The 20,820-nt window shown below is 45.9% G+C and overlaps 1 protein-coding gene across 1 annotated transcript in view; it reads right to left on the bottom strand.

Annotated features, from left to right (window-relative positions):
* Window positions 1-20,820, bottom strand: part of sdk2b (sidekick cell adhesion molecule 2b) — a 457,224-nt gene that overhangs the window by 6,058 nt on the left and 430,346 nt on the right. The window contains exons 41-44 of the mRNA XM_061707744.1: window positions 19,864-20,028; window positions 19,578-19,718; window positions 16,405-16,543; window positions 5,148-5,277 (exon numbers count right to left, since the gene is read on the bottom strand). Of these exons, the coding sequence (XP_061563728.1) occupies window positions 5,148-5,277; window positions 16,405-16,543; window positions 19,578-19,718; window positions 19,864-20,028 (575 nt within the window). The remainder of the gene's footprint in view (window positions 1-5,147; window positions 5,278-16,404; window positions 16,544-19,577; window positions 19,719-19,863; window positions 20,029-20,820) is intronic.

Raw genomic sequence — 20,820 nt, 5'->3', positions numbered from 1 at the left:
GGAGTGTCAACTGAGCAAATTGTGACTGTGCAGCCTTTGTGCTAGCCAATCAAATCCCACATGGGGCGGTCGATCGTGGGAACAGTGGAGAAACTCTCAGTAATCAGAGCGACCACACGAGCATCCACTAGTGGTGACTGTCTCATCCCACAATGCAACACTTCTTTCTGCCAGTCTGCTCTCTCTGTAAAGGGAGCAAAACTTTGGAACTCTCTACCCACTGAGTTCAAATTAGAGACCAATACAAAATCTTTTAACAAAGGACTCAAACAGTGGTTCAAATCTAGTCAGCAGTGTACACATGAATAGTTCTTAACTTGTTGACTGCTTGCTTTGTTGTCTTTTATGTTTCTAATTGAAAATTGTTGTATTTCCTTTCCAATTGTTTTGTTGTTTTCTTTTTTTTCATTTTTCATTTATTTATTTTATTATTACTTTTTTCAATTCTTGTCATCTTAATATTTAGCTCTCTATTCTTTCAAAAGCTGCCTATGGATAAATGTTGCGAATTAGCACTTGTGCTAAAACACTTAAACAATGCATCTGGTTTGTCCAATGTAATTGCTATGTCCATATCAAATAAACATAAATAAATAAATAAAAATCCACGTCATGGCAGTCCTTTAAGGCTTAAACTAACGCATCTGGACTTCCTTTTCCTGGTTCTGGAAGACATTTCCCCGGTAAACCAGGCCTGGAGAGGCTGAAGTGGCCGACGGCAGAGCAACTGGCAGCCAGTCTTTCTCAATGTCTTATGCAGAACTTCCCTTGTAAAGTCAGGATTACTGCAGTCTTCACGTGCAGCGAGCTGGATACGCTTTGATTTGGTGTTTGCCGGCATGGCGGAGGTCTGGGCGTGGGACGAGCCGGAGCGTAGGATCAACCTCACAATGCTTTCAAAGGGCTGCCCCATTTCTACGGTAAACATAAAAAGCAGTATACAAAACCAAAACCAACATTGTTTGCATTATAAATAATAAAGGAAGTTGTCGGAGTTAATTCAAACTAAATAGGTAAGTTTTGAAAAAAAAAAAAAAAAAGCTACCTTAATACTGCCGAAAGAAGAAAAACCAGAAAAAATTGCCACCTTTCAATTTCTGAGCTTTTATCTTGACATTTCTCCACTTTTGAGCTGCGGTAACACTCTTGCTTCCTGTTCCTACTTCATTTATCTTAGATAAAAGTCCTGTTATACATCAAAGCTTTCACTGATGCATTTGTCAATGAGAACATGTACGGCGTTATATTAACTCATATATGTTCACATTCACTGCAATTATTAACCAACCTCTTTATTTAACATCCAGACCTCACGTTCCCATTTCTAGTCACATGAGCGACCAGGGATGTACGATAAGCCTCAATAGGAGCTTCCCAGCGGTACGATGCATGCACATGCTCATCCCAACCATTAGGATCACACGGATTTGACATTTTATTGGGTTTTAGAGGTGTCAGGCAGGCGTTTTTCATTAACCCTTGTGCTGTCTTTGGGTCAAGGAAGGAGGAAGAGAAGAAGGAAGGAAAGAAGGAAGGAAGGAAGAATGAAAAGAAGGAAAGAAAGAAGGAAGGAAGGAAGGAAGGAAATAAGGAAGGGAGGAAGGAAGGAGAGAGCAGGAGGAAAGAAGGAAGGAAGGGAAAATAGAAGGAAGGAAGGAAGGCAGGAAGGAAGGAAGAAAACAAGGAAAGGAGGAAGGAAGGGAGAAAAGAGGAAGGGAAGAAAGAAGGAGAGAGCAGGAGGAAAGAAGGAAGGAAGGGAAAAAGAAGTAAGGAAGGAACGAAGGGAGAAGGAAAGAAGGAAGGAAGGAAGGAAGGAAGGAAGGAAGGAAGGAAGGAAGGAAGGAAGGAAGGAAGGAAGGAAGGGAGAAGGAAGGAGAGAGCAGGAGGAAAGAAGGAAGGAAGGGAAAAAGAAGTAAGGAAGGAAGGAAGGGAGAAGGAAGGAAGGAAGGGAGAAAACAAGGAAGGAAGGAAGGAAGGAAGGAAGGAAGGAAGGAAGGAAGGGAGAAAACAAGGAAGGAAGGAAGGAAGGAAGGAAGGAAGGAAGGAAGGAAGGAAGGGAGAAAAGAAGAAGGGAGAAGGAAGGAAAGAGCAGGAGGAAAGAAGGAAGGAAGGGAAAAAGAAGTAAGGAAGGAAGGAAGGGAGAAGGAAGGAAGGAAGGAAGGAAGGAAGGGAGAAAACAAGGAAGGAAGGAAGGAAGGAAGGAAGGAAGGAAGGAAGGAAGGAAGGAAGGAAGGGAGAAAAGAGGAAGGAAGGAAGGAAGGAGAGAGCAGGAGGAAAGAAGGAAGGAAGGGAAAAAGAAGTAAGGAAGGAAGGAAGGGAGAAAACAAGGAAGGAAGGAAGGAAGGAAGGAAGGGAGAAAACAAGGAAGGAAGGAAGGAAGGAAGGAAGGAAGGAAGGAAGGAAGGAAGGAAGGGAGAAAACAAGGAAGGAAGGAAGGAAGGAAGGAAGGAAGGGAGAAGGAGAGAGCAGGAGGAAAGAAGGACAGGAGAATGAGGTGATTTTGACCCAAAGACAGTACCAGGGTTAAAAGGGTCCAGATGAGGTTAGTTGTGTACCGGTACATTATCCTCTGTTCTGTACAGTATTGGGTTGAAAGGGAGGGGGGGTCATAATCGGACTCATTTCTGGACTGTGACATCATAGGTTAACCAGTCACAACACAGGCGGGCTGTCATTAGTGACAACCCAAACATTACAGAGAGTGTTGAGCTGCAGCCAGAGCGTCACATGAGCCAGTGAGGCGGGAGAGGGAGAGAGAGACACATGCAGGCGGGAACAGGACGCTATGTGAGGGAAAGCGGACACCGTCATTTGTCCTGACGTCGTGCCGCTCTGCAGAGAGGGCATAATCTGCGATCCATCTCTGACTCCGGGATGAGATCATCCGTCTTCGCCTGGTTTCAGCCCTAAATGACACTCAAAAAAGACGCAGCGTGCCACAGAGACGACCTTGGAAAATGAGAAAGTCTGTGCTCTAAAGGAGGGAAAAAAAGGAGTAAGCAATAATGGTGGCATTGTTGCGCCGCCAAGCCAATGTTAGCTTCCTCCAAATCTCCTCGTGACAATATCCAGCTTCTTTCTACCTGCAGAGGAGGCCGTGAGGATTAAAGGGGACAGACAGTACGGTGTTGCACACAAAGCTCAGTTATCCGCTCGATATAACTTCAAAGAGCATTCCTGGACTTTTCCAAAGTAACTTAGGGTGCTGATAAGTTGTGCTGTCAGGCCGGCGGAGCCTCGGGGTAACAGGCGGAGATTTGTGAGTTTCAATCCGTCAACCCTGTTAATGTGCAGCTCAGCAGCGGGAGGGAGGGAGGGAGGGAGGGCGGGCGTCGTCCCGGCCTCCGTTTGAGCCGCGTCTGAATACACTCAAGGGTGAACGGTGGATATATCAGACAGGTTGGTGAAATATCAAAATGCTCCCTTCTTTTTTTCAGAGGATGTTATCGCGCTTTGAAAGGACCTGTCTGTTGCAATTCATTCTGGGGAGATTTTCATTTAATCAGGAAGCAGGACTCGGGTCCAAGACAGATGTCTAGCTGTGGACTTCCCACCAGAGAGCCATTTATCTGACAGATGTTCAAGCATCATTTTGCAAAAGAGTAAAGAATTCCCGCAGTCCTTCTTGTGCCCGTATTCCCGCTCTTCTAATCCGTTTATTTTTAGTAGAAAAACAAATTAAACATCAACTGAATATCGTGGGGCTTAGTATCGGGGAACAACATCGGATGAAAAACAACATGATTTTTTTCCTACATAGTGTATTTTTTAGTTAACAAAAATAAAGCTAAAAAAGAAAGAAAAAGGGCAACACCAAGGAGTTCCAGTCAGGTGCTGTTTTTCTTCAGATGAATTAATCATCCGCAGGTCTTCAGACCTCTGTAAAAGTTTCAGGCTGCTGGGTTTTAGGTGTGTAAACGCAATGCAGAGAGGGAACGGCATCAGCAACGCTTTCAGAGAAGCACTTTCATGTTGACGTCTCCTACAAAGAAAAAGTACAGCCTGCGAAAGCTTAAAAGGAGTTTTTCCCCCCTGCAAAATTCCCCAATCGTGTGTAATGCCCAGAGAAGTAAGAAACCCCTCCAAAAAAACCTACATCTACAGGCCTTATGAGCTTGTTAAATGTTAACCCCCATGACAACACAACTAGAAGCAAACTTAAGGACTGACAGGAGAAATGAGACGGAAGGAGCAGGAGCTGTGAGATCGGAGGTCCCAGCGGAATCTGTTCATCCTCATTTCAGCTCTGGCAGCGCTCCTTTTAGACGCTTTGGTAATGACACTTTAAATGAGGACGTTTGGACAGATTTGATGAATGTAAAGTGAGATCCATAAGCATCTAAGTCAGCCAAGGTAAAATGGCTAACTGTGATTGACAGAAGGTGGGCGTGTCTGTTCAATACAAAGATAGAGACACAGAGAGAAAAACTAAATGTATTGATTCCATTCCCTTCCTGTGCAGAATCAGTTAGGCTCAGCACATAGCAGAGGCTGCAAGTCCGACTCTTCAGTATTCATCGCTGGAAACCTCTCAGTTCTGGCAGGGTCTGCTTAAAAGGCTTTAAAAAAAAAATCCAAAACTTTGTTTCCTGATTATATGCGATGTCCACACGGCCAGGCTCGGCTGGAGGAGAGTGGAAAGCCAATACTGCATAGTGGTTTTCCACAGGGATCAGTCTGCAGCGACTTAATGAAAAGGAAAGTTGAATAAGCTCGTCGGCTGGAGTGGAAATTTTAAGTAGGCTCCGAAATATAATTTCCACAGAGCGTCGCCTCTCTCCCCGTCTCTCATAACAAGTGCAATGGTCTGGATCCCGGGTGGACGTGCGCCGTGTGACATTCTCCGCAGGTTACCGGCCACTCCAAAAAGCGTCTGCGCTGCCAGGGGGTCATTTCTCCGCGTGCATTAATTCAACTACTTTAAAACTAACGACCTCAAGCTACTGGCGCGGGGAAGGCAGCGCGTGGAAGGCACGGACAGGCACAAAATGCAGCACGGCTGACGATGCGGGGCTGAATTCTGGACCAATTCAAGGAAAATGAGGTGTGCACACCTCAGCAGGCTCCGACATGAAACAAACGCTACTTTATTCAGGCCAGTCTGAGGTCAGAGAAGATGAAGTGTAGAGCCAGTGTTGCTTCTGCACCTGGGAGTCGGAGATCTCGGAGGGCTTCTCCGTCAGGCTGCTGCTCTCGGCGGGGATCAGGTCGTTGTACTTGGTGCTCACGTCCTCGTCGGAATAATGAAGGCTGCCCGGACTGGGCCTGGGAGGAGACCTGGACAGAGGACAGAGGAGAGCTGTCAGGTTATTCAGCCCGTTGTTGGGGTTAGTGTTACAGCTCTGGCCATCCATTACACATCTGCTGCAATTCACAACAAAACTGAGGGATAATTACGGTTACTCTATCTTATTTTTGTATATTTGCTTCTTAAAAGGCAGCAATTACCGCATTCAGCTCTTATAGTCATGTTCAGGTTGACCTTCTCAAGTTTAAACCAAACATAACGGGGGGGGGGGATTTAAGTGACTCGGAACATGACGTGGGTGTTGATGCCAGACGGAAATATCCAAAGAGCAGCAGTTCTCTTGGTAAAAAGTGCTTTGTTGATGAAAGAGGTCAGAAAGACTGGCTTGAGATGATAGAAAGGCTACATTAAGTCAAATAACCCCTTGTTACAATGAAAGATTAAAGATGTCCCTCCTGTGAGCTAAGAACAGGAAACAGTTGACACGGCCTTACAAACATGAGCCAATAGTGGACTGTCCAAATGTCCCCTGGTCCGATGGTTCTAAATCCCTGCTGACAGACGTGTGGGGGGCCAGGACTTCACCAACACCAAGGCCTGGATACATCCTGGCTCGTATGGACGGTTCCGGGGGGAGGTGGTGATGTCATGGCGTGGGAGAGATTTTCTTGGCATCACCATTTAAACATCATTTAAGTGCCACAGCCATGTATGTGGGTCAATGACGTGACGCCTAGATTTTCTGAAAAAATTGATTTTTTTTCAATTCAAAAAAGGTTTAAATGGATAAAAAAATACCAGATATATGACCTTCCTGTCCCACTTATGGACTCACTTGAATTCTACAAAAAATACTAGTTATTTGGGATTTTGTTGTTTTAAGCGTCTAAATGTCATGTGGTGCGACCGTCCGACCACGACTCTGGTTTTGAAAACTTTTTTGAAATCACTCTAAATGTATTTAAATCAATCTTCTGTCCTATCTGGCATGATTTCTGAAGTATCTTGTAGTGTGTAAGATTGCAACACATTTGTATTTATATTTCCATCATAATATACAAACAAAGTTTGACTGATAATGATGACTTGGATTTATATAGCGCCCTTCAAGGCACCCAGAGCTTTACAGAGATCATTATTCATCCATACACATTCTCTCTGGTGGTGGTAAGCTACATTGTAGCCACAGCTGCCCTGCAGACTGACGGAAGTGTGGCTGCCATATCGCGCCTAACGGCCCCTCCGACCACCACCAACATTCATAGGGGGGGGTGTTGAACCATGGGGGGTCGGGTGGTGCCACGTGGCTGCCCACACACCGCCTTCAGGCGTGGGCTGTGTGGAGGCCGCCAGGCTGCGTGCCGGTGGCGGGCCGGGGGGGGGGGGGGCTGGTTCCTCCTTCCTCCCACTCTCCTGCTTCGCCGCCTTCCTCACAGAAACTTCCTCTCCTTTCTGTGTGATGGCCGGCAGATGGGGGGGGGGGGGCCCGTGTGTTTCCTGGGCTGGATGGCCTCGGCGGTGATGGGGTTGGGAGGCCTGGGGGGGGGGGATGGCCTCGTCCTTGTCTCTGGGGTCTGTACATACAGGACTGTCTCAGAAAATTATAATATTGTGATAAAGTTCTTTATTTTCTGTAATGCAATTAAAAAAACTAAAATGTCATCAATTCTGGATTCATTACAAATCAACTGAAATATTGCAAGCCTTTTATTATTTTAATATTGCTGATTATGGCTTACAGTTTAAGATTCCCAGAATATTCTAATTTTTTTAGATAGGATATTTGAGTTTTCTTAAGCTGTAAGCCATGATCAGCAATATTAAAATAATAAAAGGCTTGCAATATTTCAGTTGATTTGTAATGAATCCAGAATGTATGACATTTTTGCATTACAGAAAATAAAGGACTTTATCACAATATTCTAATTTTCTGAGACAGTCCTGTATGTACGTACCTGTGTGTAAATATCAAGGTATTAAAAAAAAGAAAGAAAGTATTGAAATGGCCTCCACAGGTCACAGATCTCAGTCCAATGCATCCCTTTGGGATGTGAAACACATGCACATCAGAGCAGCTGCTGCATCATAATTCTTTAATTCCCCCCGTTAACTTCAGAGAGGAAAACCAGAGCCAAAAGCAGATGGCATCTGTCGCTCTGCAGTTGTCAGTAAAGCCCGGGGGACTACAGATGCTGCTTCCTGCAGTCGTATGACGACACTGGTCCTGGTCGGGGGGGTGTGTGGGAGCGGGGCTGGATGGGAATCACGGGACGCTCATGAGACGGCTGCTTCCAGCCACTGTCTCCTGCAGTGAATACATCCCTGATTCTGAGGGCTGTGGAATGTCAAACCACTTGGCTCTTGTGACTAAATTACAAACAGAGCTTTTCGCAGAGCTGAAGGGGTCATCAACCGACGGCAGCAGCCTCCGGCCGCTCCGGTTGCTCCGGCCGCTCCGGTCGCTCCGGTCGCTCCGGCTACACGTTATCACGGCTTACATTAATGACCAACCGGATTAAAACTGTCAGCGGCGCTCTGCTGCGGTCAAACACGTCGCTCAGATGCAGAGGTGGAAAAAGTACAAAAATATTGTACTTAAGTAAAAGTACAAATTTTCTGCTTGAAAATTACTTAAGTAAAAGTAAAAAGTACCCAATAAGAACATTACTTAAGTAAAAGTATAAAAGTACCTCAACTTAAATATAATAAAGTACAAAAAGTACATGGTGTAAAATGTACTTAAGTACAAAAGTAAAATGTACAAAGTACAAAATTCAAAGTACAAAATTATTTTCAAAAGGATTGCAAAGAAATGAAGAATCCAAGAATTTGCTTACAACTCTAAATAATGGTGATATTATTCTGACCCCTTTAGCGTTTGTTTCCATTACCCCATTTTAATTTCTCCCTTTGCTCATCACTGCTGCTGTACCCCAGTGGCCCCGCTGACAGGTCCACCCCCAGCCTGTAGTATGCAGTGACAACATTAAGCAACCCCAGCTGATAAAGGATGAGACTTTTGAACTTTTAAATGCCAAAACCACCTTAGAAGGGGTGGAATCAAAGAATGGTGCGCATGGACACGCGTCGGCTGCCGCTCAAGGCTGATTTATGGTTCCGCGATACACCAACGTACTCTACGGCGAGGCTCTGCGTCGATATAACGCGGAACCATAATTCAGGCTTCAGTCCTCATCGGTCCTCGACGCGACGGCGGTTCCTCCGGCCTTCCGGCCCGCCTTTGCGGCGCAACTCTCCCGGGAGCTGCGGCTCCTTCTCGGTATATGCACGCGCCCCCCTTCCTTCCCGTCCGCCTCATGGTTCCGGGTTAAATCGACGCACACCCTACGCCGTAGGCTACGGCGTAGACAGTGCGTCGCCGCGTACCCTACGCCGTAGCTCTGCGCCGGTATAACGCGGAACCATAAATCATACCCCGCTGTGCTGTTCTTTAATTTGTAGCGAGTAACGACGTGTCCAATTTAAATATAGCGGATTAAAAGTACGATTTTTTCCTTGAAAATGTAACGAAGTAAAAGTAAAAGTACAGAAAAATGAAAGTATCAATAAAAGTACAAATTCTCAAAAATCTTACTTAAGTACAATAACGAAGTACTTGTACTTCGTTACTTTACACCACTGCTCAGATGTGAGCGCGATGCCACCGAGCAAGGAGGGTTATCCCCCAGGGGGCGGGAAGAGACCGGGATAAATGAATAACATATAAAGACTCCAGCAACAGTTTGCTCTTGGTTTGTTCTATCAAGCAGACTGAAAAAGCTCTGGGTGCCTGAGCTCCTCCATATTTTCTGCCGTCCCCGGTCCCGCTAAACAAACACCCATCTGTTTCTGCTGATTGGTGCTGGTTTGGCCCAGACTGCTGGGACACAGTGACTCCTGTTGACTTTCCAGGCCGCGGCGTGGGCCGCCAGGCGCTGCCAGCGGAGCCGCCAGCGGAGCCGGCGCTCTGCACACAGCCGCTCTCTGCATCCAAACCCCATTTGCATAAGAGTTTTTCATATTCATTTCCATGGAAAGCGTTAAAAAAAAGAAAAAAAAAGAAAAATGAAAAATAGGGTGGGCATTTCCAGCGGTCCTCACAAGGGGAGCTGCTTTGAGTGGAAAAATTGGAAAACTCTGCAGGGAAATCAACAAGCAAGCTGTAATTCAGTTACGCTTATTTAAAGTTAATTGACTTAACCTCAGGCAGGAAGTGAAAACATCAACAGTAGGGAGCTTTTTCTGCAACTAACCTAGTTTATGTGTGAGTAGAGGACACTCAGAGGTCTTTGTCCGTCAGTTAATGGAAATATATTTGACTTTGTTGACAACTCAGGCTGGAGGAATTCCTCCTAACTTTTACAGATTCAGCGAGCATTCACTTTGAAGGATAAAACTCACGGTAAGTTTGCTTACGTTAGAACTGAAACTGAACTACTGTTAAAAAGGGAAGGATATTACAGTCGAGGTCAGTGATTCTAAAAGTATAAACCTGCATTAAAGATGCTGAGGTAAGTCAGGGACCTCGGAGGCTTTTTATGCTCTGTTGCGTAATGCAAAGTGAAATGAATTCTGGGGGACAAATAATGTGCTACAACATTTTAAAGAGCATGTTCGACCCTGTTCTCAGAAGCTGACACGATATTCCAAAGTATTCAATAAATCTGTGCCATGTTTGGGTCAAAATAGTGCAGAGATGCAAAAGCTCCCGTCTTCCACCTCTGTATTTAAAGGGGACCTATTATGAAAAACAGGTTTTTTCTTGTTTTAACATATATAAAGTGGTCTCCCCTCAGCCTGCCAACACAGGAAAGATGAAATCCCATGAAATTCTGCAGGGTCTGTTCCCCCGCTCGGATGAATCTTCCAGTGTCAAGTGACTTCTACGAGCCGTTTATGGCCCTTTTGCACTAGTCTCGCTTCTCCTCGGTTCTACCCGCCACGGCCCTGTTTTGCACTTTTGCATTAGGGCTGAGACGGGTAGAGCCGCTCCAAGCCCATACATTTTTCTGTAACCATTCTAGCGAGGTTCTATCAGGGCTGAGCCATGGATGTATTATAGAACTGGATGGGACACTAAAAATGGCCGCCCATTCATTTCAATGCATTCTGCTCAGCCAGCGCATACGCTGAAAAAATCTCTGACTTCCGGGTTTACTTCCGCATTATGCGGCCCATGGAGCATGCGCAGTTGAGTCACCTCCCATCATGCCCCGGGGCAATGACGCGAATATTAATATAATATGTATTAATATAATATATTAATTAATGTATATTATTACATGTATAGTATTACATATATTATTAATGTATTAATATAATATAATTACATCATATATATTAATATAAACATCCGTGGAATGCACGGACACGGCTGTGACGTCAGCCGTGACGTCACGCCCAGAAAGAGACTTTTCTTTGACTTTTCTGGCCGTTATAAAACATTTTTGACGGATATAAAGTCCATGACTTAAAAATATAGAATACAAAGATTAGTAATTGCCGGTGATTACAGCTGTACGTGTCCTGTGAACAGTTTTAGAGGCTTCTCTTTTACTATTGCGGTCTATGGGAAAAAAGCTTTCTGGGCCGCATGGGATTTTTGGTTGCAGTACCGCGACTGGACACTGGAAAAAATCGGCGCGCCTTCTGAGTGCCGGACCCGGGGGCTGGGCTGAGCAGGGACTATTTCCGACGTCACCACCCTCCGCGCCAGTGATTGGTCGGGGGGCGGGCCGTTATTACCCTCCGTGCCCCTGATTGGTCGGGGCCGTCAGACGTTTGAATCAGGAAGCGGGAGTCAGAGCGACCCGCGGCTCGCAGTGATTTTACTATACAGCACAAACGTCTGTTTGGTGATCCAACTCTGAGGTGCAGATGTTCATAAACCTGGTGGCTGAGGAGAGAATTAAAAAAGCGATGTAGACGGGCTGTTTTACTCTCAGCCGCTCGCAGCTCCAGCTGATTTCTCATCTGCGCCGACATGAACAAAGCGGTTGCGCAATCGAGTACATCACAGCAGCTTCACCCAAACCTGCACACTTCTCCCCTGGCTGTGGAAAAACACACGGGTGGAGCCGCGTCGAGCTGGGCTGAAGCGAGACTAGTGGAAAAGTGGCATTAGAATCTGCTCCCGTCCTTACGTAACGACGGGAGCAGATTTCCATAGGTCGGCCTCCGCTGCTGAAATCACGCCCACAACCAGCTCAGCCGGCTGGAGCTCCGCCTTTGTTTAGAAGCGGTGGCTGTTTCCACAGCGAGGGACAGTAAAAATGAGGTTTTGAATCGACATTTACCCTCATAAAAGGATCAGTTCCCAATGGAATTGATTTTTGTCACAGAAGCTTCTCGCATGGGACACGCTTTGTGTACGGAGCCGCTGCTCTTCTGCCTGGAGAGGCTTTGTGTTCTCCCCTGCTACACGTCATTCAAGCAGCCAATCAGCACAGAGCCTCATTATCATAGCCCCGCCCCCTCAGAATCACTCACAGAAAAGAGGTTAGAAACGGTAAAACTAGAGACATGGCCCACAGGCTGAATTTCTTATTAATGTAGAAAAAACAAGCTTTAGATTGTTTTTAAGACATTCAAGGCCTGTTTAAAATATACATTAAATGCCATAATAGGTCTCCTTTAATGGCTGGTTTTAGGGGTGGAGTCAGCCCTGCACCTCCTTCATGCTTCTCTACAAAACAGCCTTCCCACATTCCAACTCACGGCAAATGCAGTAATATTTGATATTGTATATGGAGTCAAATGTGAGCAAGCTGGATAATTGGATCCTGATCTGGGTCTGTGATGTCACAGATCCCTGCACATCTGAACGGATCACCTAATGACATATTTTGAAACGTATGTGACCCCCACACGAAGTCACAGAATGGACTGCTCACCACTCCAGACACCCCAAAAACATGATCTTAAACACTTGAAATACTTATTTTGCCCCCTTTAAAGTCCTTTTTTTAGAAATGAATCCCAGAGAAGGTCTGGAGGAATCTGGTCCAGACGATCTCTGTGGGCTCCCGATCACACGTGCACTTCAGAGCGGGGGGATTATCAACTTAAGATGTTTTTCTGCTCTCACGGGGCAGGACGTGATGCAAACTGTATGATGTGGTGACGAGGCTTGAGGATTGGCGGTTTATTTTAAACATTAACATGCACTGGGATGGGTTTGAAATCCGTGGGGGAAATGGTAGCCAGGCCCACGGGAGAGGGCATGAAGAAGCCGCCTGCTCTGAATGTCCAGACGATGCTGAGATGCTGATTGGAAACATCCGAGCATTCAAAGCTTTATAGGAGACATATTACGCCCGTTTTTTCTAAGTTGTTTCGATCAATCTACCGGGGAAGAGTAGTACAAAAGCTCCCGTTTCCACCACAATCGTACAGCTCCGTTGGCCCCGGCTGGTTGTAGGGGTTGGACGTGTGGGGCGGGGGGGGCGTTGGGAGGTGGGTGGCTGGTACTTCTACTCACATCTGGTACATGTACACATACAGAAGAGAATGATTGATCCAAGGCAAAGCCCTTATGTAATGCAGATATGCATGACGATGAAGTTGTGTTATAGCGCGATTACGTCGCATGAATGAGGCCAAAAACAGGGATTTTGATGGCTTCGGATTGATCGGTCACATCCAGTCATGCCGGAGACGTACACTTTAGCGCTAAACTGGATCATTGACACGTCTGGAAAAAACCAGCTCATGAAAACTTAAAAAGGTTTGAATTCTAGGCGTTTCCATTACAGCTTTTTCTTTGGATATTTAGGTTTTGAGCAATTCTAGTGATAATGAAAGCTCACTAATTGTTGAAAAAAAATAAGGTAATGGTAACTAATGGCCATTAATTCCACTGGATGTACTGATAATGAACACATAGCAGCCCCGATTCCTCAGAGACAAACAAAGATGAAGGAAGGATGGAGAGGCTGGGACTGGGACTTCACTAAAAGACTCCAGGCATTCAAAAGCCGCCCCACTTGTGCCTCGTCTCCTTGACTCTCTCTCTCCGTGGAGTGAGGTGTAAATGATTTATCAGCCCTCCTACTCGCAGACACAAGAGTCCACTCCAGTCAGCAGCGTGTCGGGCAGGTAACAAGAACCAGCGAGTGAAACCAAATCTGCTCTTTACTCGGTATCTGCATCTGCCCAAAGGGAGCCATTAACATGTCTGAAGAGCTTTGTCACTCAACAGAGTTTAATGTCATGTTAATCTCTAGTGAATTACGTCTCCGAGAGCCGCTTAAACCTCCAACCAGACTGTCATGGAGTTGATTTCAAACGGCTGGAAAACAAGTCCACCCGTTGGAGATGCTGCTAATCCTCCCTCTTCATGGGAACAGTGCAGTGCTAGCAGTCGGATGACAGTTTGGACACACACTCAGACTTCTTTGTTATCCTAAAAAGCAGTTTATATGCCGTCAGTGCAGATTTACACTTCTGAAGCGACAGGATATGCATCAAGTATAATTATTATAATAATAATACATGCATGTTGATGTGCAAGAGAGATGTCGTCCTTCAATCGGCTGCTTGAACATCAATCTGTTCTCTGTATTACCGTCTCCTCATTGAAGTCGTGCAACGAGAGTGGGCACCTAGAAGTGTCAGCCAGACAACTCGTTTAATAAAGATTAGACGAAGAAGGCAAAAGCGATGAGATTTGAAGAAGATTTGCACTTTATTTGCCTTTTTATGGATCTGATTCTAGACGGGACGGGACGCGGCGGAGAAATGCATCTTTAAGTGGGCGTACCTAAACCTTCAGGTAGACTGGCAATCCCAGCTGAACAGCAGCACGGAAACTGTCAGATCTTAGTCTTTCTGTCTGACTGAAGCTGGAAATAGACCAGAGGAGCTCACGCTGTGGAGTTCTGGCTCTTCGTTTGGTTGGGTTTTCTTCTGCTCATGTTACCGTGTCATTGACATGGTTTTGGAGACCTTTATCACTTGATGTTGACCCATTCATGTGAATTAAGTGTGTAGTTGCAGGGAAACATTTTAAAAAGTCTTAAGTCAATAGTTAAAAAGGCAGAAATAAGGAACTTTTGCACGTTTACGGCCCCCTTATAGCTGCGTTGCCTATATGACACTAAAGATTGGCTGATGTGCGGTCTCCCGCTGCCTCTCTCTCGTTTCCTCTTCCATCCTTCCTATTTTGAGTCTGAGTTGTTTCTGCACCAGTGCAGCTCTGTGATCTAGTTTCATCGTTTGTTTGTGCGTCACATTGCATCATAAAGTGACACCGAATCTTCACAAGAGACAACTGGGACGGCAGTCCAAACGAAGCGTGGCTGGGTTCTGCTGACAGTCGGGATGGGAGACTGCAAGAGCAGGCGGATGCTTCCTAAAGATAATCAAATATTCCTTCAAATGAAATCCACAACTTTTAAGACAGAAAAAGCAGTCATTTCAGATCATCCAGTTTGGGGCATTTCTACATCCTAAAACCTGAGAATGTTTCCTACATAACGCTGGCTATCGTCGCTTGGCAAGGACATATTTAATCTGCCTGACAGACCGTAACATTTGAGCGTTAAATAGCAACAAAGCAACACCTCCATGTTATTTAAGACTTTCACAACAGCACAAAAGTTGGATTTACCACCTGATGGGTCGTTTTCACCCAAAATACGTGGTTTTCATCTCTCCTGCAGACCCTTGCTCTGAGCCACATCCACATCCGTTAAATCATTTATTATTCCTATTCTTCATGTATAGTTCTTTTCACCTCCTCCTGTACGCCGTTGTCTACTTCACTCTTCTCACATTCCTGATGCCATTAAAGAGGCACGTTTTCCTCTCTCTCTCATTATAACAAGTCCAATATATGATTATGAGCATCCGTTCTGAATCTCTTGCCAGGAGTAAAAAGGAACTTTGACAGGTTAAGCTGTGTCAGATGAAGTCGTCGGCTGCCAAGCGCTTTGACGATCTGCGTGATTTACTTTCATACAAACTGACCCTTCAGTTTAAGTCGGAGGAAATGATCTCCAACTTGAGGAAAGCACCGCGAGGATCAGCTGTAAATGTCATTTGCTGTCTGACACGGCTCTGAATTAGACTGAATACAGTGGGATTAAGGTTGTGTGATTTCTTATCCGAGTATAAGGCTGGAGCTTCATCTCATCTTTGGGGCTCTGAGACCAGAGATCAAGACGTGGTATTAATCTGCGATCGGAGGCTCAGGTGTGGGGATTCGGGTTTCTCCTCTACGAGTTCAAAGAGAGTTGATTCTCGGAGTACATCTGTGCATTCTTTCGCTCACAGCATCCAACCTTCGGGAGAGAAAAAGTAAGAAGCCGCTTGGAAGTCTCTCAAAGACGTGGCTCTGCTTTGATCTGTCCTCGAGGTGAGAGCCACATGCACACACCTTAACTCATATCTCAGTCTTCTACACAAAATAAAAATGCCTGTGTGGAAATTCAGAGGGCAAAGTCCTTGCAGAAAAATGTCAAAAGTGCACCTGTCCCCTCAAAGTTCTCCTGCTTCAAGAGATATGATTTCCATATGAAATAAAGCACTGCTGACGGCCTGCAGCAGACCTGTCAACCGGCTCCACAACAGCACAGCCGCCTTTCTCAATCCCCCTCTTACTTACAGGGCATCTAATGATCCCATTCAAAGCATGCAGTCCCACTTTTAATTCCGTCCCTGCCGTGTTGGGGGCACAGGTGTCAGTCAGAGTCCTGGCTCTGTAACGAGGCTGCGGCGCCGGGACCGGTGACGGGGGAATGCACGGCCACTCATTAAAAGAGGAGCTGGAGTGAGCTGAGCTGGAGTCCCAGGAAGAGTGTCACGATGCTGGGGATGAACTCAGACGTGAGGCGAGGATTCCACCAAGAAAACCAATTAGGACGGAGGGTTAGTTCATTTAGACCAGGGGTGTCCAAAGTGGGTCCTCGAGGGCCGGTGTCCTGCAGGTTTTAGATGTGTCCCTTTTTTATCAAACCGTGATACAAGGAGCTTGGTCATCAGCAGAACTATCCAGACTTTGATGACAAGGTGGTGACGACCGTTAATTAGAATCAGGTGTGTTGATGCAGGAAACAACTAAAACATGCAGGACTGCGGCCCTCGAGGACCCACTTTGTACACCCCTGATTTAGACTTTAAATGAAGAGCCGGGTTTTGAGGCGGCACACGCTCACCTGGTGTAGACGCCGTTCTTCCGGCAGAAGGAGTTCTTGACGGAGAGGCGGCGGTTGTTCAGCTCCAGGGCGGGGAAGCGGCCCTCGTCCAGGCTCACCATGTCCCCGTGGGTCAGAGCGTTGCAGTTGGAGCTGTTACCTGGACACACGGACAGAGGCCATGAGCCACGGACACTGATCGGGGTTGAGATGAGAGGATGAGCATGTCCATAACAGTGTTGCAAGGTGCAGCATTCAACCCTCTGGGTGGAGTCTAATGTGGAAGTAAGAACAGTTCCTCCACTGGCCACTAGAGGCAGGACTGCACAAGTGAGTGGGTAAGATGTCTAACGTTACAGCAGGAATAACATCTTTACAGCATGTTTTTATCTCCAGAGCCAGATTTTCAGATTCAGACGACTTTATTAACCCTTGTACTGACCTAATTCTCTCTCTCTCTCTCTCTCTCTTCCTTCCTTCCTTCCTTCCTTCCTTCCTTCCTTCCTTCCTCCCTCCCTTCCTTCCTTCCTTCCTTCCTTCCTTCCTTCCTTCCTTCCTTCCTTCCTTCCTTCCTTCCTTCCTTCCTTCCTTCCTTCCTTCCTTCCTTCCTTCCTTCCTTCCTTCCTTCCTTCCTTCCTTCCTTCCTTCCTTCCTTCCTTCCTTCCTTCCTTCCTGCACAAGGGTTCATCTCTTTGGGAGGTTTCCTCGGGGAAACTAACATCTCCATCTCACTCACACAGCACTGTCATTTACAAATCAAACACCCCAAAAGCCGAACACCCATATAAAGATAAAAAGATGACAAAATTTTGAATAAAAGATAAAAATAAAAATAGAAAGTGCAGTGCCATAAAAAGAATTCTAAGGATAGAAAAAGTGTAATATTGCACAAAGTTATTGCATGTCCGGTTAGTTGTTGGTCAGCCTGACTGACCCCCCACAGTCCCTCTGTTCTTCACTTCTTCACTTCACATCCATGACATCTGGATGGATGTTTTGTTCAGTTAAAATGATATAAATATATGTATGCATAATTATGGGTGTGGTCTTAGTGCTTAGAACGGCATAACTTAGCTAATAGTTTATTCTGAGCTGTGAATAAACTCCTACCGTAGCATAGTCATTTATATTCTATCCGACTTATTGTTGCTACAATCTTTTAGTCATTTGGATTTTGCATCTTTAACTTTTATAGTTAGGCCTTTTTTATGGAGCCGTATTGCGTGTTTTACTTAAGTACAGTAAGTACAGTAATCCCTGGTTTTTCGCGGGGGTTACGTTCCAAAAAGAATCCGTGATAGGTGAAATCCATGAAGTAGTAATCTTTATTTTGTTTACGATTATTATACAAGGCTTCAAATTGCGGAGATCAGCACCGCCCCACTGCGACCCGAGTAATTGGATTTGAACAGGAGAAAATGAAAAATGCGCGTATTTCACTATAGCCTATGAATGCTCAGTAGAATCATGCATTTGTATGTTCAGTGTTACACCTTCAGCTGTTGGACGGAATATATCACCATATATTCTTATGTATAGGCTACTCAAATAGAAAACAACACACAATTCTTTACTGAAACAACAAATAGTATTTTACAGTATTTGGACTCAGAATGTGCAGTCCACTGGACATAACAGCAAGCTGCTACCTCTCTCAATATTACCTCCATCCATTGTTCTCCAAACAAACCAGGAGCTTTACCTGTGACTCTAAACCTGTGACCCTTTTATGGCTAATTGCTGATTGCATGTTGCACAACGGCCTTTGGAGTTTAGAAATGTGATTGACTGTGTGTTCTGTGTGAACAGCAAGAGAGGGAATTCAGGAAGAGTGTGCAGGATATTGGGAATTGTGTATAGTGTTGTGAGAAATGTGTGGTATGGAATGGGAATTTGAGTCTAGAGCAGTAAATGTGCTTGGAGTTCAGCAGGATTGGTTCAGCCACCTGAAACATGAGTTTCAGGTTGTGCACATTGTGTCTGATGTTCCAATAAATGTGTTTAAACAATTGTGAAAAACTGTAAAGTCAGAAGAAAATATATAAAAACATGTGGATACTTAGTTGGAGCCTTGAGCTCTCCAGCCTTCCCACCTAAAGGAACAACCAGACTCCTGGAAGATGGATTTTCTTTCTTTCACGGGGACTGTACTGCCAATGGTTTGTAGTCTTTGTTAGCCGATGTAATCATGTGCTGATGTAGCTCTCCATCCAACAGACAGCTACAAGGGCGCCATTGATTTTCACATGGAGCCATCAGCAGAAGGAGCACAAAAGTGACTCCCAAAATGCTGAAATATCCCTTTAAATGTGACTCATGCCAAGGCAAACATCGCGTCTCATCAGGAAGAGAATTTAGGATTTGAAGTGTCACTTAAATTTTGGGTGGAAATGAAAAACTTTACAGGGATAATCTCAAAAATATACCATTCGACGTTCAGGGCAAATGACGCACGCAATAACTGTGGCAGACATGGATGTGGAGAGTATGATTTATGAGCATGCCTCTGAGTAAACACTGTAAATCCCACATGAAAGTTTTTCTAAGACTAAAGTGTCAGTCAAAACCAACATTATAAAGCGAGTCCCAGCCTCGGCTCGCGGCTCTGCGGCAGATTGATGTTCGGGGAGGCCATCGCTTGCCATGTTGCCGGTTTAAAAACACTTTCAGGGTGCCACAGCCGGGCCACGGCTACCGAGGCTGGCCCCGGGGCTACTTAAGGTCAACTGGTGATTACACAAACACACAGAACAAGAAAAACGCACTGGCCGGCTCCGGTAGCTGGGGCCGGATTCCTGGAGGGGGATACGGAGGCTCAGAGAGCGTCTTTGTGTCCGAGTGAGAAGGAGCCTCTTGTTTTCCCTCTGTCAGTCAGGGAGATGGGCAATGACCCGCAGGGACCCCTCCCCTCCCCTCCCCCGCCGGATAAACGGCCACCGCAAAAGTGCTGAGCCCAGGGAAATGCCCGCTGATGTCAGAGCTGATCTGAATGGACAAGTAGGCCCCCTGCTCTCCGTCTCTCCCTCTCCTCTTTTTATTACCCCGCTACTCGGCCGGCGCTCAAAGTCAGAACTTAACCCACTCCAAAAAAGCTTTTTAAAATGTGAAAATCACTGAAACGTGCAAGCGATTAAAAAAAAATTGCAAATCATTAAATTCTCCTCTTCAGTTTGGGAGCTCTGAATTCCACTCACCGGATTCGGTTTTCTTGGCATACTTCTTGCTCTGTCCTCTGATGATGAGGATGAAAACCAGCAGCAGGATGAAGATGAGCCCCACCAGCGCCACCACCACCAGGAACCACCACTCCTCGTAGAACGGGGCCACTTTCTGAGCTAGATGAAACACACGGAGACCAAATTCATGCTGGTCGGCCCGCGTAGCCGCAATTCTGCCAGGCCTGAGAGGCGTTTAATTAAGTCTCAAAGCTAATGCAATTCACTTCATTCCAATTCTATTAAGAAATAAATGAAAGCTCACCAGATATGGAAGGAGAAGGTAGACTGGGAGATCCGTAGCCGTAGTCGTTCACTCCAATCACCCGGAAGTCATAGCTGACGCCTTGCTTGAGTATGTCCATGTTGAACGTGTGTGATGTTGCATCCTTAGGGATATCCTTGATTAAGATGTCCCACAAGCCCTCATCTGTAATGGATTACAATTATCATTTCAGGCACAGCGTGAATGAGCCACAGCCCGGCCGTCGCTGGTGTTCCTGGTGTCTGGCACCCGTCTCGCCTGCGCTTCTCGGGGGATTTGATCATTTCCGTCAAATATTACACAATCCATAAATTTCACCACTCTCGTAAAAATTTAGTGAAACCAAGCTGACAACATAAATAGTGGCAGAGACATATTTCAAGTGAAACAGAGTCGGATGCCTCGCGGCCCGCTATGAAAACGCTGCCAGAGATCATTTATTACACATCGCCGCTTGTAAATATCAATGTTAGTCTGGCGCTTTTAATGGGGTGCGCACATAAACAAGCACCGCGGTTCATCTGTCTCAATGCCGAACTTGGACAAAAGTTGAAAAGGGCGGATGTAATTTGATCCCGAGAGAAAAACAGACGACGAGCCGCGCTGACTTCTGGATGAGAAAAGAGGAAGAGGAAAGGTTGTGCCTGCGAGGGACAGGATTAACGGGAGAGCCGCACTTTGCATGGCCGCCCGACGCTCCGCTCAACGCTCTGAAAAGTACGGGCTTTTGCTTGGAAGGGGTGAAACGTAGCCTTCCCCGGGAGACGTCCGACATCCATCACCCTGTTTGTCCTGCCAGGGCGTGTCAGTCACGACTGGAACAGGATGCCGATTGTCTCAACTGCAGTGACCGAATCAATAAGCCATTAAAATAGCAGGGACACAGACGGTGGGGCAGCATGCTGACATTTTAGAGCACCGGCCTTGCTTCATCAAACTGTCAGCGGGGCTAAAATA

Source organism: Cololabis saira, chromosome 19 (genome assembly GCF_033807715.1).
Source record: "Cololabis saira isolate AMF1-May2022 chromosome 19, fColSai1.1, whole genome shotgun sequence".
Lineage (NCBI taxonomy): Eukaryota > Metazoa > Chordata > Actinopteri > Beloniformes > Belonidae > Cololabis > Cololabis saira.
This window is presented reverse-complemented; position numbering and strand designations above follow the sequence as displayed.